Here is a 21,152-nt window from a genome sequence, read left to right on the forward strand (position 1 = left end):
GGTAGCCAAGAACACATTTTAAAAATATACATATCCATGTCATGATAGTGCTATAATGACTATTGGGGACTAGACATTATCTGTAACCTGGATCGCATTTCTTTTTGATACATGCCCAGAAGTAGTATTGGTGGATCATAGGTTAGTTCTACAGTTCATTTTGTAAATAACCTTTATAGTATTTTATATAATGGCTACAACAACGTATACTCCCACCCACCAAGCACAACAGGGTGCATTGGTATTCCATGCAGATAAACATGCTGTCTGCTATATTGGCAAGGTAAGGCCTTTTCACAAAATCATGATAAGGAAAAAATGACTGCTCTCTAAAAGTCATCATGGATGTGAAAATGTCATGTAGCACAGCAGGGTCGGGCACTTTGGACTATAATTTAGCTTATACTTTTTAATTAATTTAAAGGTCAGCCCCCATAGGTATCTACTCCTCACCCAAAAGAAAGAAATTTATAAAGACTCCATTTGCCTTATATTTTCTACATGGAAATGATTTGTATTTTCTACGGGTTTTTTTTTTCTATTTAAAAGTTACCCAAAAGGGTATTAAAATATGGCAAATTTCATTAAAAATTTCATGAATGAACCTAAGTAAAACTTGGAACATAGCTTACACATTAAATATTTTTACTACAGAAAAAGACATCCAACAACCCAAGAAGTGATATATAATTTGGACATTATTAAACTGTAGATGTAGGTTTTTGAAAATGTAGTTTATGTATTGTTCCCCATTGACACTAAAACTTACAGTTTTAAAAACAAATAAAAAATATAGATTTTATATGAAAGATGAACTACAAATATTTGCATATATAGACATAATGATTAAAATGCACTGGAAGATTTGTAATAAAAATAACTTCATACTGAGATGCCAGAGTCTTTTTCTACATAAAGAATGTAAAAACAGCATTAATTCCAGTGTGAGCACATAAACTGATATTTATGTAGATATGATAGATTTAGACAGACAGAAAAGTTTAGGGTCAATTCAAATTCCACATTAAGTAGATCTATACATCAACTGATCACACCAATCAAATGTTTCATAGAATATTTTTGGTGTAGAATGTGAGATGCATATTTTTCACATCCTGTGACCATGATCCTCATAATTGAGATTTATTGTCATTTTTTTGGTGGGCATGGGAGGCTGAGGTTAAGTAGTTATGCTGAAGCAAGGAGAGCCAATTGCTAATACAGAAATTATGAATAGAAAGAAAGTTTCACAGCAATAAATCTTTGGTGTCCTGCTAAGACAATAGTTTGAATCTTGAATGAAGTGTTTGACACCAGAGCAAGAAGAAGCTAGATTAGATCACTTGAAACAGACAGTAAGACCCTGCCCAGAAGGATACACACGTTTGTAAATATGGAATGAGAAAATCATCACTCTGTGGCTTTATAGTGGAGGATTCTGGTAAGTGTTGAGTATATGTTTGTTTTATACTGAGTCAGGCATTGGGGTAGGAGAATACAAACATGAGCATTTCAAAGAAAAGAAGGATTTAAATTAAATGTGAAGCATCTACAAGTATGAGGTACAAGTGGCCAGGAAGACTCTTGTACCAGGGTGGCCAGATGATTCTTGTGCCATGAGTGTGTTATGAATGGGAGAGTGCTTATGTCATAAGGTAAAGACTTCTGTGACATTACATAGACAGGTTGATGTGTATCATCAAACATATAAGTATATCCACATGTGCATCGGTGACTAGAAACAATGCTAAAAGGATATGACAAAATATTAATAATGATATTTCTTGATAATGTAATTATAGTATCTGCTGCCTTGATATATTTTGTACCTTCTGTAATTATAAGAATAATTTACATGTGTTTTTTAACATGTAAAACGGTTATAGACTACTAGAGCAGACAAGTATTTATATTTGATGTGGAACAAACATCAATTTTTTCAGGCAATAAAATAAACCTTAAGTGTGACAATCATTCACCACAGATCTGAAACCACAGCTCCTTCATCATAGTTCCTTTTTACTACCTTCCCTTACAATGTTTTTTTTTATTTGTGTAAGGTTTTAAACCTACTTCTAAGAATTTGATCCAATTCCAATACTTGACATACAGTAGTGTCATACACACTGAAATATGACATCTAAGAACTTGTTAGTGTTTTTCCAGATCTTCTGAGTAACTGAAATAGTTTCAATTCGATCATGACCAAATGCAGAAATCTGTGACATGATCAAAGACAAGTCAGACAGAAGCCTCAAGCCTAGGTGTTACTTTGTGACGCCTCCTGGTGGTAATGATGGTAGATGTCAGAGGCAAGATGCACATTTCCAACTCTGAATGTTGAAATTGTAGGTATGAATTACCAACAGCCAGCCACACAAGTCAGTTCACTGGAATGAACTGAATATGTTGTGAACACATCTAGGCTTCTGTTTATATTTCATCATTATAAAAGGATGATTATGGAGCCTATTAGTTCTTGCCAAGCAGTTTCAGCTTGCCAACAGCTAGCTTGTAACCTTGCAGATCTTTTTGTGTAAATGTGCATTCACCTTAGTGTTCACTTACTGTCAATTCTTTTTGTACTAGAGTGAACCTAGAACCTTGAGTGTGCATCTGCAGCCTTTTTACTACTCTGTTTAGATACAAGGTCACACTAAGCTGCTCAGGACGGCCTTAAAGTCACTCTGTAGCCCACCGAGGCAGCCCTTGAACTGGAAATTCTCCTGCATCATTCTCCCAAGTAGACATGCCTGCACGACTCAGGCCATATCTTGGTTTCTCAGATGCAGGCATTGCAATTCAATTTTTGTTTTGTTTTGTTTTTCGAGACAGGTTTTCTCCATGTGGTTTTGGTGCCTGTCCTGGATCTTGCTCTGTACACCAGACTGGGTTCAAACTCACAGAGATCCACCTGGCTCTGCTTCCCAAGTGCTGGGATTAAAGGCGTGCGCCACTACCACCCGGCTTGCAATTCAATTTTTATACACCATGTAAGCAACATTTAACACTTCTCCCATAGCTTCCTTCCCTAACACACCTAGACTTTCTACACTTCCATGGTCCTAACATTATAACAACATAATTTGTCTTAGAGTAGAATTCAGTGTTTCAGTGAATAGGAAAATAGCTGAATAAGAATAGATACATGGATAGATGGAAGTAGACAAAGGAGTTTATGTAGTGATATATAAGACTCACTTGCTCAGGATTTTGTGGACAAGCCACTCAATTCTAAATATTCCCTTCTGTAAATTTCCTCCCATTACAATCAAATGCTAGGCTACTTTAAACACATCAAATGATCTCTGTTTCCATTGTCTAGATATCATATCTGCCAGGACATTTTCATCTGGTTATTTTCCTTTAGAATTATCAAAGTTAACTAGATAACTCCTACTTCATTGTTCTTTTTGTTGGGCATTAGTGCTGTGGGATGTTCTGTATGTCACATGTGTTGCTAATTAGTCAATAAATAAAACACTGATTGGCCATTGGCTAGGCAGGAAGTGTAGGCGGGACAAGGAGGAGAATAAAGCTGGGAAGTGGAAAGCTGAGTCAGAGAGACACTGCCAGCGGCCACGATGAGAAACAGCTTGTGAAGATGCCGGTAAGCCACGAGCCATGTGGCAAGGTATAGATTAAAGGAAATGGATTAATTTAAGCTATAAGAACAGTTAGCAAGAAGCCTGCCACGGCCATACAGTTTGAAAGCAACATAAGTCTCTGTGTTTACTTGGTCGGGTCTGAGAGGCTGTGGGACTGGCAGGTGAAAGAGATTTGCCCTGACTGTGGGCCAGGCAGGAAAACTCCAGCTACAAATGGCGTCCAACGTGGTGGCAAGAGTTTCCACCTAAAAACTGAGAAAAAAGATTGTAAAATGGAGCTAAAAACAGTTCCTAATTGTCTCTCTCAAATGAGCAGCAGCTGCCGGTTTGAGCTACTGGTGGGTTCCTAGCTCGACCTGCAGTATGGCGGGAATGAGGCCTCTGCAAGTGGCACTTTAAGCTGTGTGGTGGATTTAGACTTTGCTAGCACAAAACAAAAAAAGAGGTTTCTGGGCTGTACGCTGCTTGGATAAAAGCATAGACCCACGATAGCTCCCAGAGCTGGTGGTAAATGTAGCCATGTTGGGAAGCTGAGGTGGGCAGAGCCAGCAGCCACAGCTGCTGCAGTTTAAGTCAATAGATTCACAATAAGACAGATTCAGATGTAATAGTTTACAATGTGTGTAAAATATACGTAGGCTTGAAAGAGACAAAAAAGGTGATATATACAGTTATAGAAACAAATACATAGTTTTAAAAAAAATAAAGTCTTTAAAGAGACAGTAAAATTAATATAAAAAATAAGCCATGTGAAGATGAATATTACACAGAGAATCTGGATTGTGTTGTCTTTGGGATTTTTAACTGCAGAAAAACATTTGATTGTAAAAGCTGTTGAGTTAAGCCAAAATGTATATTTTAAAGGTACCTTGACTTCAAAATTTGGATATAAGGATATGTTGCTTTGGAAAGGAGTCTCTGCTTTTGTTCCCACAGAAAGCCAGAGGCTATGGATTTGTTCCAGATTAAGATACATCAGGTTTGACCAGCCAAGACCCCCTGAAAGGTCTCTGATGACACCATGGCTCAGATGATCCAACATCCTGAATGATTTGAAGGCAACTGGTTCAGACAATACAGCCTCATGGACTATTCCATAATCCTAAAATTTTCTTTGTATCCCCATAAGATACAGCGCCCCCCCTCCAGCAGGAAGTAGTAAGAGAAGCTACGCCCAAATTCCCAAATTATATGTAATTTTACTTTGTTAAGGTTAAAAACCTTCCTTTTTTTTTTAAAAAAAAAGGGGGGGGAAGTGCTGTGGGATGTTCTGTATGTCACATGTGTTGCTAATTAGTCAATAAATAAAACACTAATTGGCCATTGGCTAGGCAGGAAGTGTAGGCGGGACAAGGAGGAGAATAAAGCTGGGAAGTGGAAAGCTGAGTCAGAGAGACACTGCCAGCGGCCACGATGAGAAACAGCTTGTGAAGATGCCGGTAAGCCACGAGCCATGTGGCAAGGTATAGATTAAAGGAAATGGATTAATTTAAGCTATAAGAACAGTTAGCAAGAAGCCTGCCACGGCCATACAGTTTGAAAGCAACATAAGTCTCTGTGTTTACTTGGTCGGGTCTGAGAGGCTGTGGGACTGGCAGGTGAAAGATTTGCCCTGACTGTGGGCCAGGCAGGAAAACTCCAGCTACACATTGGTACTGATTGGAAGTAAGCATTAGTTGGAATTTTGAAGGCACTATTTGGTTTTCTACTGTCTGAATATTCTGTGTAAATAGAGAGGAGTATTTAGCTATCCATACATTTTTAAGTCTTTTAAAAGGAATCAATCCCCAGTCCCTCTGCTTTTCTGAAAGCTGGAAGCTTGTGGAGTCCTTTTCCTACCCATGGTATTCCGAGCTCTCAGATTTCAAATGAGATCTGCCCTGTGAGAGCTGCCTCTGGGCTACCATCAGTGGGATTTTAATGATAAATGTTTCGTTCTTCCAGCATGGAAGTTCTCTTGAATTTCTCAGAGTTCTTCCTCCCTTTATTCTCTACCCTTCTCTACCCTTTTCCTGAGTCTCCCATTGCTTTCCTGTTCTTGTTTCCTCATATTTCACCATCTGAATTTTCCCTTTACAGTATGCTCTGAAATCTTCATTTTTTATTTATACTTTATACATTTATTTGCACTGTATATTTCTATATTTTATATTCGTGTCTCTTCTTTCTCTTCTCCAGAACGCTGTTTATATCTTATAAATGCAATTTTTTTCTTTGCCTCTCTAAACACATTAATGATGTTTTCCTTTCTCATATTTTCCTCTCCTTGCACTGACTGTTTCCTGCACATAGCTGATTTCTTTGTTTGTTTGGAACTTCTTCTTCATGCCTCAGGCTTTCTTCAGACATCTAGGAATTTGGGGTTGCCTGCTCATATTTAAAGCAGTGAAACACTGCTCAGAAGCTCGGCATGTGTGCTTTGGGGCTCGCTCTTGGCTGTGAGCTTCACTGGCAGGCTTTTTCTCAGAAAATTCTAATGTCAGGATGCTGATGTTTATTCTGTTGTGCTGATTGCATTCCCCAGGGAAGACCTTTCTGGACTGCTGTCTGTTGACATCTGGAGGGCGTTAGAGTAAGATGCTGCCTCCAGCAGAATAGAAAGCAGGCCTCAACTGCCTGCTTCTCTGGAGGTCATTGGAACTGCAGGTTCCCTGTACCCAGGGCATGAGCTTTTACTTAGTGGCCCTGGCATGAGTTTTCGCTTGGTGGCCTTAGTCTCATTGTGGTCTCTCCCTTGACTTGGAGTCATCTCTGATTCTCTTTATTCTCTGTGCTGCCATATCCAATGACCACATTTCTCCTTGATGGAGGAGCAGCATCTTTGTGGATTTGAGGAAGACATTTGGAGACTTAATGGCTTCAGAAGCAAAGTTTGTCAACCCTCTCCCCTTTCAACCTAAATACTTTGATGTATGCACTGTTTAAATTGACCTACTGGCTTTCTTCAGTACTGATTTTCAATTCCATGCCCACAGATAGCCAAGTCTTTCCCACCCATTCACTGGCATTCCAGCTTCTGGAATAATTTTGCTGTTATCCCTTACCTTTATAATTACAAAATTGATTGTGATTATGGCTGAAAAATCTACTTGTTCTTATTTTAATGGAGATTCAGATAGAGTTGAGGTAAACTGAACTGTTTAACATGTCATTTCAATGAAGCTCTGATGCATATATTTCTATTAAAACAACAACAAAAATATAATGTAGGCCTGTAATGCTATCTACCTAGAAAGCTGAAGCAGGAAGGTCTCTGTTATACAGAGTGAGTTCAAGGACAACTATCTACCTAGCAGGCCGAGGCAGACAAGTCTTTGATTACATAATGAGTTCAAGAACAATCTGGGCAATTTAGTGAGACCTTGTCTGGAAATAAGAGAAAAAATTAGGCTGGAGATACAGTTCAGTGGTAGAGTGTGTGCTTACAATATGCACTACCTTGGGGCAATCCCTTAGTTGCTGTTGTTTTAATGAATTACTCTTTACTAATAATGAATGAACAGATTAACTTTGGTGCCTTAATGTTCCATATGCCCGCAGATGATATAACTAATGAAGTGGGGGTAGAGTGAAAGTTCAAAGGCACAGAAGAATGAAAACATCATTTTGTTTGCACATTGAGTTTCCATGTGCTCAGTTCAATGAATATCAGATACTGTTATTTAGTTTTAATTAAGCTTGACTTTCCATAATGTGCATATAGCTTGAAATAATTTCTGTAAAGAAATGGTTTCTGCAAAGAAGTCACAACATGTAGCTAATAAGCAAGTGAGCAGGATGAAAGGTAAGAGAGGATTCTTTCCCCAAGTTCAGAATGGACAATTCATGAAGATCTAGTCAGTGGTACTTGAGGAACTCAGGGTTTCAGTAAAACTGAAATTATCGAAAACAGTCTTTGGAATAGGGTTTCCATTCTTTGAAGCTGCTAAAGGACTATGCTTCACATCGTGAATGGGAATACCAGTTTACGAAGCAATAGGGAGATGCACAGAACCGTTTTTAAAATTTAGCATTCAGCGCATGGAGGCTCTTCAGTGTGAAAAGATGCTGCTTTTCAGCAATTCTTTTAAAACCATGATTTTTCACAATACAATATTTACTTACAAACTTGTATTAAGTTAAATGCTAACTATTTAGAAGCTTTCTTTGCAATTTTGTAGCTAAGAGAAAAATATATGTGGTACTAGATAAAAGATATTCTTTCTGTAGTGGTAAAATGCCTGAAATAATATATAGATAATAGCATATTATTTATTTAGTATCATAGCAAATCAAACTTGTTTAACAATTTTAAATTAAAAACATTAAATGTCATTTTGAAAAATATCTCACTGAACTGTATGAAAGAAGAAATCTGTATTAACCATAAAATAAAGTGTAAGGGAGCAACATGTCTGACTTTATTCAAGAGATTTCATTTATCTTGTTACAAAGGGAATTTGGAATGGAAGATAATGCCCAAGGCTAGCTGTGTGGGGGGACGAGTATAGGAAAACATTTGTAATGCCTATAACCTCTGTAGAGAGAAGGAAATGTCAAGTTAAGCTATAGAAAACTATAAACTATCTTGAAATTTCCTATCATATGTACTTCAAAGCATAAATTGTCATCACTTGTAAGTTAAGGGAAATGTGGTACTATAATTGAAAACTCCTGTCAGCAGCTGCAACCCTGAACTCAGATTTTTTCCTGTGGAGATTTCAAGGAAAATTAGCATTTCAACATTTGGAAGCATGAAACATGTAAGAAAATTGGGCAGCAGCATGAGAAGGACCAGAAAAAAAAATGGTCAGATAGTGACCAACAGAGGGACCAGAAACTAAAGTTTTTAAATATAGGATACAAGTAAGATTATTAATCATTAATGACTTTTTAGATAGCTTTGAAATATTAGTACAGAAAATGAGGTTATAAAATATATTTAAAACTTAATGAATAGGTCCATCAAATCAAATAGAAATAGCTTAAAGAAGAATTGCTGAACTGTAGTAGGATTTACCTAAATTATTTGTAAATAACCCACAAGTCCAAAAAGAAAAAAACAAAAGAGAACATTAGAAAACAAGGTTACTGAGGTTGGCCTGACTAGGGTGAGGCCAGTGAACACTGATGGTCGACTGTTTTTGTAAGAGACAGCTCAGACACAGGAAGCATATATTCATATAAATATCAAATGGTGTTCTAAAGACACACATTCATTCTCTTTCTCTCTGTCTGTCTCTGTCTTTCTCTCTCTCTGTCTCTCTGTCTCTGTCTCTCTCTCTCTCTCTCTCTCACACACACACACACACACACACACACACACACACACACACACACACCTCTAAAGTAACCAATGACAAAAGACTGCCTAAAAGTAATGATAATTTGGCGGATAGCTAGCTGACTTCTTACAGAATTGTCAAAAGGCAATAGAATTTTAAAGTGTGGGAATAATTACTAAAATATATTTCAAGTAGCTTTCTTTTAAACAAAAAAAGTAGAGATTCAACACTAAAAAACCCTCTTCTGAAGTATAATCTAGTTCTAAACTTGGCTAACTTTGTAAGACCAATAAAATAGACCTCAAAGAAAAACTAAGGCTTAAAAGCACAAGGGAAATATATTAGAAATGACAAAAGATACACATGTAAATAGTGTAGAAAATAAATGACATTATGAATAACTTCACATTTGCATTTATTTGTAGTAAACTATAGTTAATTAAACAAGAAATAGAAAAATCTGAATAGTTCTAACCCCAGGGCAATCATATGAATCCATTTGCCAAATGAAACAAAACAAACAAACAAACAAACAAAAACCCAAAAGAATCCATTTGCCTTCTTCTTCTTTCTTGACCCTGCTAGCGACAGTTCGGAACAGAGGGAGACAGGAGGCCTATGACAGACTGAAATCTTCAGTGCTGAGGATGGTGCAGGAAAGCGAAAAGTAGACGTGGAGCCACCACTGCAGCCCATTTCAATCTTCTTGAAACCCTTTGTATTTTGGATATTTGTTATAGTGTTCAGACCTTTACCCTTACTAGTACACACGGGAAAACAAAGAAGAGCACACAATTTTGGACTACAGCTGTCTTTGCGAAGGCATAGGGGTGACTGTGTAAAGAAGACACAGAACCAGATAAAGGGTCCACAGAAACTTCTGAAATTCTTAATCACTATTTCTAAATCTGGAATGTAATATGTGTCATTTAATTTATTTTATTGACCTTTAAAAGGTTCCATTACTTTAAAAGATATCTATAAGTTGTGAAACATTTTACTCCCAATATATTTAATAAAAGAAAACAAATTGAGAACGAAGTAAACTCAGGCCTGGTTTAGGCAGATGAGCAGTCTCTCTTTGCTCCTGTTCTCAAGGAACAGTTCTTAAGTGAATGATTCCCTGTGCAGGACTTCTTATGAGTTAAATTAACCTGCAAATTCTTTCAATAGGGCTGTGCTTATGTTCTCTGCTCAATAATATTTTTGCAATTCATAAAATTAAAAGTTTTAGGGAAATATATAATCAACAATAATTTAACAAGAAAATGTTTTATTGAAACACAATGAAGTATAGCCACCAAAGGATCTGGAACTTTAAATTTGGTTGAGATTTTAAAAATATCTAAAGTGAGTTCGTAGATGGTGGATGCAATTCCTAAAGAGTCATGGTTATTCCTTCTGTCCATGCTCACCTCCTCTGTTAATATTGTCTCTTGGCCATGAGATTTTTAAAGTAAAGGGATATATCTAAGTTGAGTCAAATGAAAACGGAGCAAGACTTGACTAGTACAACAATTAACCTGGTGACTGAATTTCATCCAGTCAAGGGATGGCGAAGAGTAATGAAGAAGAAGCTTATGTCTACTCAGCAACTGTAATTTAACTTAAAGTACCAATTTTATAGTTAGTTTAGGGCCAGGTGTTCTAAATTGCTCTTGCCTTGCTTTGCAGAACTAATGTGTTTCTTTCCTAATGTTAAGAACTGTTTATTACTATGCTTACCGACTCTGAAATTCTTGGCAAGTATTAAGACGTGTTGCCTTCTAGAATTTAATTTTCAGCCATAAGGATTTTCACCCCCAGACCAAACAACACCAAATTAAAAGCTTGATGCAATTTGTTCAATGATATTGTTCTCTTAAACTTTTTTTACCTTTGAGGAACAACATGTTATATTGAATGAACGAAAAAAAATTATCTCAAATTTTTCATAAAACATACTGATTTTCCAATTTTGTTCATCCAAAGCTGCCTGAAGGTTTAGAGGTGAAGAGAATATAAAACTCTGAGCTGTCTCTTTGAATAATGCTAATGCTTGCAGTAGAGGCAAAAGAACCAGTGGCTTCTTCCTTTGGTGACTACGATTTCATTTTTGGAAGCCTATAACTCGTTTCTCATGAAAGTCCTATAAGGGATGTTTGGTCTTCTAGCTGTCATGTGGAACCTGAGAAATATCACACCCCATGTATTCCAGTGTTCTTTGGGATCGCCATTTCTTTTTCCAGCTCCTTTCTCTAAAAATATGACAGGCGTGTTTAGAGAGCAGTGTGGAATTCGCAAGCCCAGCCACTTTCCTTCTAGGCATCAGTAGGACACCTGTTAATGCTCAGACCTTGCCTTCTAGTGAGAGGAGTACCTGGTAGGAGAAAAATTCTCCCTTCTTATGTATGCAGCATAGGAAAGTGCCCCTTAGATTAGAGCACTATTAAATCGGCTCCTGAAACCCAAGGGACAACTGAATATCCATCACCCTCAATTCCAGCTCATTGTAATCACCATCTCCAGTAATAAATACATCTTTTATGGCTTGTAGATAAAATGCAATGTCAAACTATACTAGGTTTATTTTAATCAAGAAGAATGCAGACAAACAAAACATTATGAACTCAAATATGCCTTATGTTTCATAACTAGATAAATTAGGAATAAATTCTTTCATATAATCCGTCAGTGTTAAATTGCCTAATGTAAACCCAATGAAGAACAGTTGCAGTTCTTTATAATTGCTACATAAACCATATGACCTGTTTATTCTTAAAAAGAGAGAGATATTTGTTGAATCAAAATAAACTTACATTTGTAGGTTTTATTTTTTAGGCCCATAGAGACCAGGAAACAAGGGATGTCTAATGGGGGGACGGTGAAGAAAGATTTTTTTTAAGGGTAGGAACAGTGGAGCACATGTGGTGTGAAGGCAGAAAGTGGAATAATTGGGAGGTTGTGGATAAATAGGAGAGGGGGTGGGAGGAGTAAGGTAGACAAGGGGGTGGGAAAGGGAAAACTAACATTAAGGAGTTTTGAAAGAGTCTGTGTGTGTGTGTGTGTGTGTATGTGTGTGTGTGTGTGTGTGTGTGTGTGTGTGTGTGTGTGTGTGTGTGTAAATGGGCACTGGAGAGAGAGCTTAGCAATTAAGAACACACATTGCTCTTGCAGACAACCCAAGTTTCTTCCCTAACACCAGCATCAGGCAGCATGTATCTGCCTGTAACTCTAACTCCAGGGGATCTGACACAATATCCTGGTATCCTCAGGCCCCTGAACTCATGTGTGCATATCCATATACAGAATACAGAAACACACATATACATAATTAAACATAATAGAAATAAGTCTTAAAAAAGATTTTAGAGTTCTCCTACACAGGGAGATGACGCTCTCCAAGATACAATAGGTTATCAAACAAAGAACCCAGTGTCATGTGTGGCTCCCTTTGATTTGTTGGTCAGAAACATGTCATAGACCTCCAAAGCAATTCACTCTATAGTCATTGCTCCTGGTTACGCAACAGAACTTGAAGGTAGGACCCTATTTCTGAAGATACCACACTGTTGGGGCACAGAACATGGAGAAACCAAGCTGATAATAACCTGGAAGCTTCCTCCCTACTGGCTAATTGTCATAATGGTAAAAGGTGCTATTCAGGCTGGTGGGGGAGAAAAATCATAAAGTCTTACCCAGCTGTGAACCCTGTGAGCTATAGTAATGACCAAGTTTGACAAGATATGCTTACTGGATTAAGAGTGGTGTGTATAGTATGGGGATAGCCAACCACTTTCTGGTTGAATTTAAAGCTCACTTCATAAGACAGAACTGATGTATGGTACTCCAAACCAGCCTGGCTGGGCAGTTTATAGTCTGTAAGGAAGGACCTACTATTATTATTTTGCTAAATAGACATAGTATCAATCTACCTTCTAAATACCCATAAAGGAGTGTACTTCTCAGCCCTCATTAAAGAAGCCCTCCCACCCCCAGTGGACCATGGTTAATACAGAGACTCACAACTGGTCAAAGGGCAACAGCATAAGTGACTGTGAAGTGCTTATCTCTAAATGTGACATCTTTATCTCACCCTCTTTTCCAAAGTCTCAGTGAATATCAAGGAAGAGCCAGAGGTTAGGGAGAACTGTTGCACAACTGTTTTCTGGATGTAAACAAAGCAAAGAACTGTGGGACTCAAAATAGCTGTACCTGCTTATGTAAGATCAATAAAAGATCAAGCCAGTAAATGTTCCAGAATGGATGGGGGAGGGGCTCATGAGGCCAACCACCATCTGAGGAACTCTTGGCAGTTGATAGCTGCTAGAAAGGAAGAATTTTCTTCTGTGTAGCTCCAGCTCCACTGGATGGTCCTACACTCATGCTTATAGGCAGCACTAATTTGATTCAATTGTTTATTTTTAAAAGGTGGGGGTATGAAATTTGTTAAGAGACATGGTTGGACTGAGAGTTGGGAGGAATAGGGGGAAGTGGCAGTCAATATAATCAAAATATTTTACATAAATGTATGAAAGACAGAATCTCAGGTGTTGGAGGTCTGATAGAGGAAATAAATTCATAAGTCAAAGAAAATGTTAAATCCAACCAATTCTTTACACAAAACATCCAGGAAATTTGGTACACCATGAAAAGACCAAACCTAAGAATAATAAGGATAGAATAAAGAGAAGAATTGCAGCTCAAAGGCACAGAAAATATATTCAACAAAATCATAGAAGAAAACTTTGCTAACCTAAAGAAGGACGTGCCTATGACGGTACAAGAACCTTACAGAACATCAAATAGACTGGTCCAAAAAAAAGTCCCCTCACCACATAATAATCAAAACACTAAACATACAGAATAAAGAAAGAATATTAAGAGCTGCAAAGGAAAAGGGCTAAGTAACATATAAAGGCAGACCTATCAGAATTACATCTGACTTCTCAATGGAGACTACAAAAGCCAGAAGGTCCTGGACAGATGATCTATAGACACTAAGAGACCACGATGCCAGCCCAGACTGCTATACCCAGCAAGACTTTCAGTCACCATAGATGGAGAAAACAAGATATCCCATGACAAACCAGATTTAAACAATACTTGTCCACAAATCCAGCCCTATTGAAAACTAGAAGGAAAGTTCCAACCCAAGAAGTTAGCTGCACCCACAAAAATACAGGCAATAGATAATCTCACACCAGTAATCCCCAAAGAAGGGAAACACACACACACTACCACCACCACCAACAAAACCAAAAAATAATAGGAATTAACAATCACTAGTCATTAATATTTCTTAACATCAATGGACTCAATTAACCTATAAGACACAGGCTAGCAGAATGGGTATGAAAACAGGATCCATCCTTCTACTGCATACAAGAAACACACCTCAACTTCAAAGACTTACATTACTTCAGGGTAAAGGGTTGGGAAAAGATTTTCCAATCAAATGGATCTAAGAAAGAGGCTGGCTATTATAATATTGAACAAAATAGGCTTCAAACTATACTTAACAAATAGATGGAGAAGAACATTTCATACTCATTACAGGAAAAATCCATCAAAATGAAGTCTCAATCCTGAACATTTATGCCACAAATACAAGGACACCCACATTTGTAAAAGAAATACTACTAAAGCTTAAATCACAAATCAAACCCCACACACTAATAGTAGGAGACTTCAACATCCCACTCTCACCAATGGCCAAGTCTGCCAGACAGAAACTTAACAGAGAAATAAGGGAGCTAACAGATGTTATGATTCAAATGGACTTAACAGACATCTATAGAACATTTTACCCAAACACAAAAGAATACATCTTCTTCTCAGCACCTCGTGGAACCTTCTCTAAAATTGACTATATACTCAGTCACAAAGCAAATCTCAACAGATACAAAACAATTGGAATAACCTCCTGTATCTTATCGGATCACCATAGCTTAAAGTTAGAATTCACCAACAACACAAATTACAGAAAGCCTACAAATTCATGGAAACTGAACAATGCACAACTCAATCAACACTGGGTCAAAGAAGTAATAAAGAATGAAATTAAGACTTTCTAGAATTCAATGAAAATGAATCCACAACATATCCAAACTTATGGGAAATGATGAAAGCAGTGCTAAGAGGAAAATTTATAGCACTAAATGTCCACATAAAGAAGTTGGAGAAATCTCACACTAGTGACTTAATAGCACACTTGAAAGCTCTAGAACAAAAAGAAGCAAAGTCTCCCAGGAAGAATCAATGCCAGGAAATAATCAAATTGAGGGCCGAAATCCATAAAATGGAAACAAAGAAAACAATACAAAGAATCAATGAATCAAAGAGTTGGTTCTTTGAGAAAATCAACGAGATAGACAAACCCTAATCCAAACTAACCAGAAGGCAGAGAGAGAATATCCAAATTAACAAAATCAGAAATGAAAAGGGAGACATAACAACAGACACTGAGGAAATCCAGAGAATCATTAGGTCATACTTCAAAAACCTGTACTCTACAAAACTGGAAAACCTGAAAGAAACAGACAATTTTATGGATAGATACCACATACCAAAATTAAATCAAAACCAGATAAACAATTTAAATAAACCTATACCCCCTAAAGAAATAGAAACAGTCATTAAAAGTCTCCCAACCAAAAAAAAAGCCCAGGGCCAGATGGTTCCAGTGCAGAATTCTACCAGAATTTCAAAGAAGAGCTAATACCAATACTCCTCAAATTGTTCCACAAAATAGAAACAGAAGGAACACTGAACATCTCAAAGAATAAATAAAAATATATTCTATGTATACAAAGTAACATTTGCTCTCTTTTTCTAAAAGCCCATTCTACAGCAAAAAGAAAAAAAAATATTTCCATTATAGTTGAATTTTAAAGTATTAGGGTCTGAGGAGACCATAGAATCAGCACTTAAAGCTTTGTTTCTCTCTCCCAAACTTAGATATCAGTCTTTATTGTTTAAAATATGCTTCCAACTACCTCACTTTTCTCCATGGGAAAGGTTTTCCTCCCCTTATGCTCTCTATCCCAGTGTTCTGTATTCCAGTCTACCCTCACTTAGTTTAGAACAGTGGAGACATTTTCAATAAATTTGTCATTCCCAGGGTCTGATTAATCAAAAACAGTAGGGTCCATACCCCCTTGCCTTTCACAATATTACCAGAAAATTCATCCCAAAGCAGAATTTGCCATACTGCCTACTAGCTTCGAGGCTTCTTCTCACAGAGAATCCAGCAACTCCACTACAGGCTCAAAGAACTGCCCCCAGCATTTCACTCATCTCTAGTGTCTGTCCTGCAGAGGTGTCTAGAAGACTGAGTTTTGCTGAGTTGAGATTTTAATGAATACGCTCTCTGATTAGAGTGTCTTTCCTATTTTCATGCTTTGAATTCACTTATTCCTGAATTGGGGAGTATTTAATACCTACTGTGTTGCAGGTTGTGAGATATTCTGGGGTTAAAATTAGAATAAAATAGACCTGTCCTTAAACACAAGGAATTGGCACTCTTCTCATGCAGACTGTCATCTCCCCAGACTCAAGCATCTTTATCTCCTACTCCTTCTCTATGACATGCCCATATTAAACTAATTGTGCCTCTTTTTGTAAGGCAAATTTTGTTGTAGCTTTTTTGTGTGTCTGTTTGTTGTTTTACATTCGCTAGATTCTGCAATGCTTATAATAAAGAGCAGTCTGTTTTCAACATCTCTCCCTAGAAGGCCCAGGACACAACTGATAGCAAATCACTTTGAATTCAAAATTTAGGCATGGTGCCAGAAATCTAGCTTGCTAAAAATATCTCCAAGCAATTCACAGGCTATGTGTACATTCTTTATTCCTCTGTTTAGACTTACCAGTTTTCATGAGCATATGCAAACTTCATTTTCTAATGTATGGTTCTATAACATACTGGCCTCACTCTCAATTTTTAATGTTTTATAAGGAATAGTTCTATCCTCAAAGAAAATAGTGTTTTCACAAATATATATGAATTTTTCTCATAAAAACCTTCAGGTAGACATAACTAATGGTTTAAACCTTATCTTGCACTTATTTCCTCTTTCTATAGAACTCACTCTCTCCTTGAAATTTCTATGAACAATGATGTTCCTTTTCCCGTTGAGCTGAATGCCAATATATCATACAGCCCAAAGAGGGAATGTATACCTTGCTCTCCTCTTCTTAATGCCATGGTTACTTGTAATTATATGGAAAAAAGGTGTTCTAAACCCATAACCTGAAGGAACATGGATGATGCTAATGAAAACCAGCATATCAGGTCAACAACATTTAATAAGAACCAAGGCAGTATTCTGCAAGTAGAACTGTGTTGCTTTAAACTCAGTTGGATAATTGCCAACTGAGATTCTAATAAAAGGAAAAAAGTAATGATGTTGGTTTATAGAGCCTAAAGTAATTCTTATCTGGATGTTTATCCAAAAAGGCTTATCAAACCATTGGACCACACTTGGACTTAGTCATACAAAGTAATTTTATATAATAGATATTTACCCAATTACAGTTCTAATGTAATTCATGTATAAGTATTTAGAAGGAATCAAATGTAATGTACCTTTCCTGTCTCCATCTTGCTTGAAACTTTCCCTGTGTCGTTACTGCTTCTGAAACATAAATTGACCCAGTTTGTAATTTCATTAAAATGTAATTTGGAAAATCCTTATCAAAATATCAATAGTTTTTACCCTGGAACTGGTTTTGCTTTCTCTTTTCTTTCATTTGTTTCTTGTCCAATAACAGTTTCTGTAAAATATTAAATGAAAGAGAAACCATTTAAGTAAAGAGTTATCATTGAGTCTGCATGTGTGTATGCATGAATGTGTATGTGTGCATGTGTATACATATGTTTATGTATGCAATAAAAGATGGAAGCTTATTTGAAATTAAAAGGAAACAAATTCACCTTATACCAATATAACATTCTTCTTTTACAAGTGCAAATATCCTGCAACGTCTTCCATTGCATCAGAGCAGTTCATCAGAGCAAGAAATACCAATGTTAGAATTTAGTACTATACTGTACCCAAGTAGAACATAAGAATTAAAGGTCTATAATTTATTCAGGAAAGCCATTCAGGTAAAAGGAAAGTAACCTGGATGTCTACTGATAGGACATGAGAGTGTTCCATTGGACTAGCTGGAGGGTACAAAAGCATCCTTCCTTTTTATGCCAGAGAATATACTCAGCAGTTAATTTAAAGTAAAATATTTGTAGAATTCATTTGTAGGTTCTGGAGACTTCAAAAATAGTGAGACTAAATGCATCTCATGCATTTATGTATACTTAATTCAGAATATAACCCAGCATTCTTGAATTTATGCTTACTGCCCAAATGACTAAACCCCACTGTGGCCATATCAATACATGATACCATCAACTTCCAGTCCATGGGTGGCAGATTCATTGAAATAAGTCATCTGAGTGGCCTCGGCCTCTGCTTCAGCACTGATGATCTGCTGCGCCACAGCCTCCACGATGGGCATCACCATGGCAGCAGTAGAGGTGTTGCTAAGCCACATAGATAAGAAGGCAGTACTGCTCATGAACCCCAACGTCAGCCTGAAATGAGAGGGTCTTTAGTGTGGAGCTGTGCTGTCTAGCTCATGTAGTTCTCTATACTCTCTATATTCAACGTTAAAGGATATCGTTTGCAAATTGTGAAGTATGTGTTTAATAACACAGAAGATAAAGTTTCTGCTCAGATGAGGAACTCTGAGTGTGGTTACATAGACAGGTAGAATCAAAGTAAAACATATAAGGGTCATGTTATTAGGATATATATCCCTTTAACGGTACTAGAAGAACATTCTTCCCAAAATCAGATAAATGATTAAATTTATACCTAACTGCAAACTGGGATGTAGCACAACAGACTGCAGTTACCCTAATACTTAGTACTCTCTTATGAATGGCTACTTATCTTTAGACACAAGTAAGATGACAGTGCAGCCAACTTATGAGAGTCCCTTGCTTTTATTTCATCCTTTGGCCATTTTTCTGTTAGTCTGTGCAGCAAACAGAACCAAGAATGGGATTAATATTTATAAATCTTCCATTCATTCATTCACTCTCCTGGTTCAATATATAGTGGGTGGAGAAAATGGTTACAATCCCTTGATAAAATGAAGTTTCAGAATTTTCTATAGATTCTATTATTTATGCTCTGTTGAACCTAGCATTTCTTCCTGTTGTCAAGAATTAGATTTATTACTTGTCTTCTCTTATAAACAGAGTAATTTATCCTTAAAATAACAAATCTGAGACTTTGGGACTTCAACCGTTTCTATAAACTTTCAGAACAATACTTGGGGGGAAGTTTGATCTGATAGGAGACCCCCCAAATCATTCAGAAGCAGATATTTCTATGAAGTGCCAATTATAGACTCTTCTTTTTGAAAATAGATCTATATGAACCGTTCTTTACCATGTTTCAGACTTGAGTATGGTGAATACTTTCTATGTGTGAAACAACATAAAACATCTTAGAAATCTGTTTGAAAAAGTAATTCTTAATTTTAAAAAAATGAAAACTTTTAATATATAGTATCTGTATAATAGGTAGTTATTCCATATCAAAAAATATTATCATCAGGTAAACTTTTGCTGGTGGAAATGCCTCAGACCAAAGAGCCATATAGTGTTGTAACAGACAAGAGTCTTGCTTTACTGTGCAGTGTGTTAACCTTTCTCCTGGAGCAATGGCCAGATAGTCAAGGAAAAGATGTCTATGGTACCCAAGAGGAAGAGACACTATTCCACTGTATTTATATAATAAATATATTATAAAGAAATACATATGTATAATAAATTTTCTAAGCAAGATATTTTGTCAAATTTGTCTCATATGTGTCATGTGTACACAGAGAAGTATGCATGAATATACACACATAGTATTAGTATTTTAGCAAAGAAATTTACTCCATAGTGGTAAACAGAGAGTCTGCTATGCCCTTGAAGAAATTACACAACAGAGGTCATTTTTTCTTATTTTCCAAAGAATGATAAGAAGGAGAAAAACCACCTAAGGCTTTAAAGTAAAACATTATGCAAATGATTATGACACTGGAAATGTTCCTTAGCTGATGTTCGTGTTTATAACAAGAGGTGGAGTAGAACCCAAATAGCCAATTAATTTAATGGAATAAAAAAAAACATTCATTTCAATGAAGGGAAATCAGTCAAATGAGTAATTTCACGTCTAGAAGAAAAATTTCAATTGATTGTTTCTCTTTGCAACACTTGATTTGAAAAGAAAAATGTGTTCACCTTGAAATTTTTCTGCACAGATTTGTATTCTGTCAGTAATGTCTTTGTCTTTGGTTCAGAACATCCTCCCTGTTGATGAAGGATGCTCTTGAATGAGTTTTGAATGTGTAATCAGCCAAATAAACAAAGTGAGATTGAAATCTACTCTGAAGATATCAGTCTCCTTTGTTGAGGTTCAAGGCTCCTCTCACCTTTGACTCCAACAGTGCATTTAAGGTGAGAGAGTTGTGTGCATTTATTCCAATCTCCCTGAAATTTGACCTGCAGTGAAAGGAAAGCTGTTTTCTTTTCCTCCTACGCCTCAAGCACACTTCACATCCCTTTCATATGTTCAGTCACCCTGCTACCCAAGTCATTTCCACATTACTTATTTGTTATTTGCTCTACACAAAATGGTCTGCTTGGGATATAATCTGGAAGAAGTGAACACAGTACTTACCAGGCCGGATTCACACCCACCATCATCACCATCCTCAGAGCAATCCTCTTGTGTAAATTCCACTTTTCTATTGATGTTGCTAAACAGATGACTCCAATTAACAGCAGGTGAAAGTCTTTGAAATAAGAAGAGGCCACCTAGAATTTCAGTTAAACCCATGATTATGTATCTTGGTTGGGAGAATGATGTACAACAAAGACATTCGTAGGCTACTATTCTTAACTGTGACCTTAAACTATGTAATTTTCTATTGTGTCAAAAATGTGTTTAAATACAAATATGAACTATAGTTTTATTCAGAAATAGTGCTATTTAAAAGCATACAGAGAAATATATGTACACAGACCACTAGATTTTTAAATAAGACTTGCTTCATGCAAGTGATCCTATGCTATAATTTCTCCTCCTATAAACTGATGTGACTTTTAAAATGTCCTACAGTGGAGTGCAAATAACTGAAATGTTAGACAATTCCACCATCACTCTCCACCTTCTGGGGGTCAGCCCTGGGTTGTGGCCAAGTCCCAGAGAGGAGGTAAGGAGTAGGCAAGATAAGGATA

General features: G+C 36.8%; 1 protein-coding gene across 1 annotated transcript in view; it reads right to left on the reverse strand.

Annotated features, from left to right (window-relative positions):
- Positions 1-21,152, reverse strand: part of Slc13a1 (solute carrier family 13 member 1) — an 81,577-nt gene that overhangs the window by 35,313 nt on the left and 25,112 nt on the right. Inside the window, exons 3-6 of the mRNA XM_059256533.1 lie at positions 20,593-20,729; positions 18,259-18,446; positions 17,572-17,629; positions 17,442-17,490 (exon numbers count right to left, since the gene is read on the reverse strand). Of these exons, the coding sequence (XP_059112516.1) occupies positions 17,442-17,490; positions 17,572-17,629; positions 18,259-18,446; positions 20,593-20,729 (432 nt within the window). The remainder of the gene's footprint in view (positions 1-17,441; positions 17,491-17,571; positions 17,630-18,258; positions 18,447-20,592; positions 20,730-21,152) is intronic.

This window comes from Peromyscus eremicus, chromosome 3 (genome assembly GCF_949786415.1).
Source record: "Peromyscus eremicus chromosome 3, PerEre_H2_v1, whole genome shotgun sequence".
Lineage (NCBI taxonomy): Eukaryota > Metazoa > Chordata > Mammalia > Rodentia > Cricetidae > Peromyscus > Peromyscus eremicus.